The sequence below is a fragment of the Habropoda laboriosa genome, unplaced genomic scaffold (assembly GCF_001263275.1).
Source record: "Habropoda laboriosa isolate 0110345459 unplaced genomic scaffold, ASM126327v1 scaffold39, whole genome shotgun sequence".
NCBI classification, from domain to species: Eukaryota; Metazoa; Arthropoda; class Insecta; order Hymenoptera; family Apidae; genus Habropoda; species Habropoda laboriosa.
The window spans coordinates 70,336-79,837 of record NW_017100138.1 but is presented as its reverse complement, the minus strand read 5'-3'; the positions used below and the strand labels follow the sequence as shown (position 1 = coordinate 79,837).

Below are 9,502 nucleotides of genomic sequence, written 5' to 3'. Positions count from 1 at the left end.
AAACACGAAATTTTGAAAATAACACCAAAATGTATTGAATAATTAATGTAAAATTAAATTTGTTAAAGTTAATGTAAATTTTATTTTCAACACTTAACTTTTAACTCCTTAAGGACAGATTTTATTATTATACAGAAGCTTAGTTTAATTTCACTAGGGAAAATATATGAAAGAATTATTCAGTTTTTTTCACAAAATGAAATTTACATACAATATACAGGGTGAGTCACGCAATTGCAACGGGTTATTACTTCTCTTGTTAAGTTGAAGATAGAAAGAAGTTGAATCATATAAGAGAAACTATACTTCTAGGGACTCACTTCTTTCGTTAGTCCAACGATACATCTAAAAAAAAGAAAACATTGCACTTATGAAAAAAATCGTAGGAAGACAGGTCTTTTTTTTATCCCATTTGACTTTCTCTTCCACAACTTTTTCTACCCCCAACCAAACATAACATGTATCTCGTCCAAATTTCGTGCCTCACCCTATGTAACGTGTAAAAAAAGATGATATTAGATAGTATTTAACATAAAACTGTAATTAATAATAATTTTATGCAACTGCATAGTTACTGTAATTAATAATAATTTTATGCAACTGCATAGTTACTGCAATATTATTCAAACAGTACTATTATACTTTGAAATGAAATGAAATGCAAATGAAATGTCGTTTTTTCAGCAGCTGAAGTTGATACCACACATTATATTTTATCTGAACATAAATTTTTATACAAAGTAGTCAAGAAGAAGGAATTTACTGTAGTACACGTACATATATCGAACAGTAAAACGATTCATAATATAATTGCTTGGATGTTATTATATTACGCGATGAATAATCGGGATATGCGCATAATTTTGTTTACATAAGTTTAAACTTGAAAAAGCTGTGGTAAAAAAAAGCTGTGGTAAAAAAAAGCTGTTGAACATATAAATTTAGCATTTGAAGAAAATTATGCAAATGTTAGGGCATTTCAAAGTCGGTGCGCAAGATTTAAGATCGATGACTGTTTGTTGGAAATGAGCCAAGAGCACGGCTAAATTGGCCATTGGATGATAACGTTTTAAGAAAAATTATTGAAAACAATCCATGGTAAAGAATATGAAATTTTGCGGCATTCTCAACAGACCATTTCTTCAAACACTCGAACAACCTTTTCAACAAATAAATCATTCTGAAACGAAGACACTGTAAAAGCAGCGTTCAAAGAATTTTTACATTCAAAAACTAATGATTTTTACATACTTGGAATAATGAAATTGGTTAATCGTTGAAAAAAGTGTAGGTACGGAATTCTGCGAAGATGATTTCGATTGAACACATTATTTTTTGAAGAAATTACAAAGTATCTAAAAAATCAGTCGTCGTCTAATATAGATCACCTAATCCAACTCGGTGTGTCCAAAGACACTTGTCAAAATGATATTCCTTAGATTTCCAATTACTTGTTACATCTGCTCCTATTCTTTTCTACACTTCCTCGCGAAGATCCGCCGCGGAAACAAGTGTCATTCAGTTCGTTTCCGTGGAACCGGTGAAGTGTCATCGGTGCAGAAAACTGAAAAAGATACGAGGTCATTGTACAGCTGTTTTCTGAACCGTGCCTCGACGAATATATTAACTTTGTGTTTTCATTTTTTCCCCAAACACATCACACCAGAAGTGCCGACCTTCGTAGCGACCATTGAATCTTATCGTCGGAACCGGCTACGGTACGATCAAGGTCGTGGACGATTCGCGCACGCAGCAGCCAGTGGCGCGCTTTTGTATTGCTCCGCATGTACTTATATCTCAGATCGCGACAACCTCTGAAAGGGAGTAGAGGAACACAATTTCCGACTTGCACAGTGTAGTTGTACAGCAGCAACTTGGACGGAAAACAGGTGTTATTCGAAGGTTTTCAGACGTGTTAATTTGGTTTCTCAAAGGACCAAACAATGAAAAGGCTGTGCATGTATTTCGTCTTGCAACTGTGCGTGTTGACCGCGTCTCAGAAAACGTCGTTAGATTCACCAATTAATCTGTATATCTATCGTCATGTTCGTAATTGGGTAATAAAAAATTTCGGTATGTGTCTAGTTGATAATATTACTTTTTTATAGTGCGCTTGTTTTAGGATCTTAGAATCTTACTACTTTTAAATTCACTTGTTGGAAGAAAGTAACGAGAGAAAAAAGAGTAAAACTTTTGTGGAAACGTACAACGAATAAGTAGAAATCTTTCTGATTTTCTGCCGAGTGGTACGAAGTTTTCGAAGAGAAATGATGATGTATAGTGTGTTGGGGGATGAATATGGTAATTGTAGGATTGGTAGTTTAGATATGCTCACCGGTTGTGAAATCGTATGTGAAACGCGACTGTGCAATGATAAAAACTAAATGGAAATGATAAGACGTTTTTACAGTGAAAAAATTGTGGAAGTTTGATCGTAGATCATTTATCCCATCAGTTGTCCTTAACTTGGAAAAATATGTCGAAAAATCATTACAAGTACTTTTACAAACGTTGCACTTTTAATATTTACTCGTGAAATGTAATTATTGCTATGATTATACGCTAAAATACCGCAAAAAGTGCAAGTAATTAATAATGATCTTGTAGGGCCAGGAGACGACCCTCGAAGGTATGAAGCAGGAGCTTACGGGAAAGTTCAGGATGAAGTTCCTATTGATGTTCCTTTTCCTTGCAATGTTACAGGTGATTATGAAAGATTTTTACCTATAACTCGGTGATAAAATTAAAGGAATTATCGATTTCAAATTACTGTTACGAAGCATTTCGTAATTAAAATGTTTCCATTTTTTTAAATTATCATACGAAATGTAATATTTTCATATTATTTTTGCTTGTCGCCGTTTATATTTATTTAGTTAATATCTCATGAATATAAAATGAAAGTTAAAATAAAATTTTAATTGCAATTTCAAATATTCAAACCAAGTTTTAAGTGTTGCAAAGATAAGTGTATCTCACTGTCATAGGCATAAGTATTAGGACACCCATTATGTTCGTGTAGAAAGTTTTGTATTATTTAAATTACATTTCCTCTCCAAAGTTGGTGTCATATATTAGTAAAAATATGTACTCAGTACACTTCGAGATTCTGGAATGAATAATTGTTTTCTAGGATCTTAATAATTTTGTAATGATTTTTGTGTGTCAAATAATTTTACATATTCAGTAAGTATATTTTAGTAGATTTCAGTAGACGTCGGTAGTATTCAGTAGATATTAGTAAAATTGAGCAGAATTCAGTAAATTTCAGTGGATTTCAGTAGATTTCAGTAGATTTTAGTAGATTTTACTGGATTTTGGTGAATTTTGGCAGATTTCAGCAGAGTTCTGTAAATTTCAATATATTTCAGTAGAAACCAGTAGATTTCAGTATACTTCACATTCATTAAGTGCCCTGATGCTTATGAACGAGAGTGTATTTCGGGATTTGGTCTAGTAATATTTTATACTTGACGTATTTCTGTTAATTATGAAGAAAAGTTATCCTTTTGTTATATTTCAAACACTTCAACTTATTTGTCAATCAAATTATAATTTAAGGAATAAAAATCTATCTTAAGTTTAACATTAAATAGCGGACACATTTTGTACGTTTCCTGTGATGATGGAGCAAAATTACTTAGTTTCAACGTGATGCATTTGAATATGCATATGTAGCAAATAAGAAGTAAAATTACTACTGCATTTTAGTACTTTACATCGTTATTATAGCAATTACAGATGAACTATGTTATGTGGCGTGACTGGTAGGCGTATACTGGTCACTAATAACGCTACTTAATGTGTTAAAATATTCATGCAATTTTAATATTTTTCTTTCAATAATATATGACATTCGTGATAAATATAATCGAATCCTTGTAAAACACAATTTGTTATTTAAATAACAGTTATATAAATGAATCACAAATTATAAAAAAATATAAGATATGGAAACAATTTTACTGTGCAACAATTTCAACGTGTCTATCAATTATTTCATGAACAGATTGTGAAACTATAATCTGTTTAATTGAAAATAGTGATTGTCATAACTTACAAGGGAACATCCCGAAGTGATAATCACCGATATTGATGAAACTTTGATACATAGTAGTATTAAAAAAAATATTTGACACGTATTTCTTTTTCCTGCACATTGAAGGGGTGAAAATCGCCCATAAAGATGGAAGTAATAAACATACTTGTTTTAAACATTTTTTTATTTTTCATTCTTCAAATTTGTTGATGAAACATATATAATTTCTCAATTTACACTATTCTTCTATATCTAATAATTTCCGAGATATTAGACTAAATATGTTTACTACCTCCAACTTTCAGAGGGATTTTCACCCCTTCACTGTGGACGATTACCGGTATAAAAAAAGACGTGTGAAATTTTTTTTTTTGAGAACTACTGTATGCCAAAGTTTCACCAAAATCGGTAATTATCACTTTGGGATGTTCCCTTGTTGGTGCGACTATCATAACTTATCGTTCTACATTATTGTAACGGAATATGATGTTTTCAGGTGGCAGGTCCTCAGAGATACCAGATTCAGTTCATCGTTTGAGACCAGGTGACATAGACGTTATTGCTGCGATGGGTGATTCTTTGACGGCCGGCGTCGGAATCTTTGCAACCGATTTAATAGGACTGCCCATTGAAAACAGAGGCGCGGCAGGGAGTATCGGTGGTCAAGGAACCTGGCGAACGTATTTAACGCTTCCTAATATTCTTAAAGTACGCTTACTGTCTGCAAACTTAGATTAAATAGTTGCAAAGTTAAATCGACGAGCACGTTTTATTTGCTTTACGAAGTACAGCACGTGTCAGGTTGCTACGTAAAGAAACACATTTCATTGTTTCTTACGCTATCAGCACGAAAATTAATACATTGTACCTACTGTTTCGCTATGAAGAATAGTACATTTTGGATTTTGCGGCAAAAACTAACACGTTTCGATGTGTGGTCAGTTTAAATTGTCAAAATGCACTTTGCATGAAAAAAATTCAACCTTTGAAAGCATTGTTTAATAAATAATAACTCCAGTAATCTCTAAAACGTACAAAGTATGAAAATGTTTCTTAGTCTCGTCTCTGGTGTACTCAAGAAGCGAATAAACCGAAGAGAGATAATAGCCGGGAATTCCCAGAACACATCCCTGGATAATAGTCGCGACACGGACTCGAGTCTGTGTCAATTAAGCGGGGAATGCTGTATATTATGATCAAATCAGGACAAAATTCTGATCAGACCAAATTCGGATAGATCTGACTTACATTAATCCCCCCCAATCAAATCTTGTCGATGGCTGTCTTATAAAGCTAAATATATGTATAATACTTCTTTTCGTAGCGAACCATTCAAATGTGCTACTTTTCGTGACAAAAAACGAAACGTGAAATTTTTCCTGACAATAAAGGCAAACGTGTTGTTTCTCGTAAGACAAATGAACGTACATAATAGTGAAATTTTCTTGTTCACAGGAATTCAATCCTAATTTAGTAGGCTACGCGCTTGGTGATTCTTTAACTTCACATCCAGCTTCACAGTTAAACGTCGCTGAACTTGGTGCGATGTCCAAAGATATGCCTTTCATGGCGAAATATTTAGTCAATAGAATAAGAAATGATTCAAGGATAGATATAAACAAGCATTGGAAGGTTTGTACTTTCCATTAGATACTTACAGAAGTTTATAGAAATCAAATAATGTCGAATAAGATGTACAGGGTGTCTTTTTTAACTGGATACGGTGGAATATCTCGAAAGGAACTGAAGCTACCAGAAAAATGCTCTTACGAAAGTTGCTTGGTATGATGGGGGACATAATGTAGTATAGTTTTTTCGCGGGTGAAGTAGCGAGGAAGATTGCAAGATCAAGTTTATTTTTTTAAATTAAACGTTAATTCAAAGAGGTGCAACATTAAGCCACTTCGTTTTATGGAATGTAAAAGCGTGAAGAATTTGTATTAGTAGCACAGTCAAGTAGGATTTAGCTGGTCGATGACGGTTTGTGATGCATGTTGACCTCATTCCTCGATTTTTCACTACTTTACGATTCTTATTTTAACAAACGCTACCCTATTATGAAAAAGAAATATAGCGTTCTGTTTAAAAAAATAAACTTGACATTGAAATCTCCTTCACTGCTTCACCCGTGAAGAAATTATGTTTCCCACTGTACCAAATAATTTTTGTAAGAACATTTTTTCCTTCTGAGATATTCCACTGTGTCCCGTTAAAACAGCACCCTGCATTATATTATTAGATCATTTAATAGCAATAATATTAACAATATTATTGTCAGCAATATTAAATTATATGTACATAATTTAGGTTTGCAGTAATTTCTTATTTAAAGTGAATCTGTATATTTTATTAATATTTTTTTGATATATGTTGCTTTTGCGCTAAAAATCATATGGTTTTGGAAAATATTGCTTATTGTGATAATTTGATAAATTGCACTAACTTTCAACCACAATTAAGCAAATTTTAAAAATTGTTAAAAATATTCAATTATTCGATCCTTTTCTGAAAAAATTATACGGCTCTTCGTTTTCAAAAGAGATCAGGTAATTCCATTCGTCTAATAATTTATAACATTCTAATCGACTGAGTAATTTTGTTATTAGGAATTTAACTAATTTTACGTGTAAATTTTTTTATGTAGCTTTTTATCTATATGCTTGAAAAACACGCGTGTATTTATATTTCTATCGCAACACTAATAAAATGTGACCGTATAAAAAACGTATCTAATTTAAATTCTAATGATGTCATTTTCGACAGCCATACAAGCACCTCATTTTCTAGTTATTACTTAAAATATTGATTTTGAACATCTAACAATAAGATATAGCTCGAACAATTATTCTAAATAAAAATTGTTTTACATAACTGTTTTCCTCATAAAATTTTCCTCATAAAATTATCCTCATAAAAATCGTTTTCCTCGTACATTTTCTTTTATCATTACATTGGATAATTTAAGCAATAACATTTTTATTTTATTGTCTTCCAGTTGATTTCGATATCTATTGGAAGCAACGATTTTTGCGCTGAAATGTGTGCAGTTTCTTCTCCATGGTCACTCATAGAAAACCACAAAATCGATCTGATTAATACTCTTAGGATATTAAGGGACAATTTACCAAGGACTTTTCTTACTCTAAACTTGCCACCTCATTTAGAAGCACTCATTGCTACACGTCAAGGAAGAAGCTCGTTGAAGTGCTACGCAATGACAAACTTAGAATGTCCGTGTTTATTTGCTTTGCAATACAGAGACCGTAGACCGGAATATTACGATATAATGAGAAGGTCCGTATAATTTAAAGAATCTTCAAAATTGTATAGTCGGGGCCACGATATAGCGAGGTCGTAAAATCGGTTAGGCGTCAAAGTAAACATGTTTTAGCTGCCGGGACCCCGAAATTGACAGAAATACGAGCAGATAAGTACTTGAAACCATGGTCAGGACCGTACAAAGAATTCTTGTATCCAGCGAAAGTCAAACTGATTCTAATATATTTACTGAAAATTGAGTTCAGCTAGGACAATTTAGGGTTTTTTTCTTCTGGGAAAAGCCGCATTTGGAAGTACGGTTACAAGATGCAGATAGAAAATGCAAAAGGATTGTGTAGCTTTAATATTAACATATTTTCCATTTGTAAATGAAATACCATTTTCTACTTGAAGTACCAAATCATATGCTACCATTCGTTTATTGTTGGAACCCTCAAACAGACTGCAACACACGGCCTTGAGTGCCGCAACATCAATCGATGCCGATTCTTGAGAGTTTAATTTACGACCTCGCTATATCGTGGCCCCAACTATACATATTATTTTCAAAGCATTGTTTGTCAAGTAATTCATTTTATCATGCTATACAACTTTTGCATTATTTCCAAATGTATCAGGTCCTTTTATTCATATCACATCCATGGAAAATGACGATATAATCGGTAATTATGAAATTATGTCTAAATTGAAAAATGAAATTTTTAGCTGGCAGGAGTTAGAAGAAGAGATTGCTAATTACGAAGAATTTCAAACAGATGATTTTACTGTGGTAACTTTACCTACCCTTAAGCGAGTAACTATACCACTTGCAGAGGATGGTTATTCCGACGTATCGTATCTATCCGCCGATTGTTTTCACGTGAGCCAAAAAGCTAACGCACGATGTATGTACAAGCACTTGAATTATACAGAGTGTCCTAGTTTTGTTCGATCGAACTTTATTAGCATGTTTTCTAGGTAAGAAAAAAATGTTATATAAACATAGGTTTGAAGTTTTATTAAAAAGTTATAACAATAATAGAATATACGAAAAGAAATCAAACAAGTAAACAGCAATCGAAGCAGTGGATAAAGTAGTAAGAATTGAAGCAGAATACACATGAAAACGCAGATCAGTAGAAGAATTTGAAGGACGACAGAAACTGTGCAGACATATTGAATACATAATATAGCCCTGATTGAGACTTCTTATCTTCTCGTATTTTTGTTAATTCATTTGTTAGAACACTCGAAACATGTTTACTTTGACTCCTCACCGATTTTACGAGCTCGCTATATTTCTTTCACCGACTACACCGGATCATTTGGTATTCACAAGAATTTATAAACAGTTGTGTTTGACCTGCTCATTTCAACAAAAGCAGTATTACTTCTGTGGATGTATGCATGAACAAAATTACTCTAGTGAAATTCGAAATTTCTTTAGTAATACTCCTGAAGAAAGTATTTTGCAAGCTTCATATCAACTAGTGAGATCTATATAGGATCTACTATCTGACGAGTATTATATGCTGACAGTAGCCATTCGTATCATCATACAGTGGTAGAGAAACAATTGCCAACTCGTGATCAGAAGAGAATGCAATAGTATTAGGTCTGTACAAAAGTTTCCACCGCTTGTAAATCAATAATACTAAAAGACACTGTGTGTTTCTCTTCTTTTTTCAATGTTCACAGTTTGTATTTATTAAAAATAAATACACATTCTCCACGAAAATACGATAGGAATTTTTGCACAGACTTAATACGCGTGTGCAGTCCAAGGAAATAATAATTTTTCACTAAAAATTGTACGGACTGACAAAACAACTGTGGCGATATTTGTTTGCACGCTATACTGTAATAAAGCGTTTATGAACCTGTGTTTATACAGCATGTTTTTCTTATTTTTACGTGCTGACTCAGTTAGGCAGGAAAAACCTAGGACATTTTGTGCAATTTAACATATCTTGTACGATAATCATATGTATAAACAAATTACTTTATTTATTTCCAGTTGCCAATGGGATATGGAACAATCTGTTGGAACCAATTGGTAACAAAACTGAACGTTGGTACGCACCCTATGAAAGATTTTTATGTCCTACTGAGGAAAGGCCATACTTGATGACTATTAAAAGTACAGTGAAGGAAAATACTGTTTCAGAATTGATTTAATTATTGTAAATGTAGGATTGTTTCAGG

At 32.8% G+C, this 9,502-nt stretch overlaps 1 protein-coding gene across 1 annotated transcript; it reads left to right on the top strand.

Annotated features, from left to right (window-relative positions):
- The first annotated feature begins 1,910 nt into the window (after positions 1 to 1,910).
- On the top strand, positions 1,911 to 9,502 carry LOC108579787 (phospholipase B1, membrane-associated-like). The gene is made up of 7 exons (XM_017943400.1): positions 1,911 to 2,073; positions 2,608 to 2,703; positions 4,536 to 4,747; positions 5,495 to 5,671; positions 7,035 to 7,333; positions 8,024 to 8,202; positions 9,315 to 9,502. The coding sequence occupies exons 1-7, from the start codon at positions 1,944 to 1,946 to the stop codon at positions 9,473 to 9,475; spliced, it is 1,254 nt and encodes a 417-aa protein (XP_017798889.1). The 5' UTR covers positions 1,911 to 1,943; the 3' UTR covers positions 9,476 to 9,502.

Bases quoted from the DNA above. Each gene is read 5' to 3' on its own strand.
- LOC108579787 (XM_017943400.1), top strand. From the start codon at position 1,944: ATGAAAAGGCTGTGCATGTATTTCGTCTTGCAACTGTGCGTGTTGACC. The intron at 4,748-5,494 runs GTACGCTTACTG...TCTTGTTCACAG, and splicing joins CGCTTCCTAATATTCTTAAA to GAATTCAATCCTAATTTAGT. The intron at 8,203-9,314 runs GTATGTACAAGC...ATTTATTTCCAG, and splicing joins CCAAAAAGCTAACGCACGAT to TTGCCAATGGGATATGGAAC.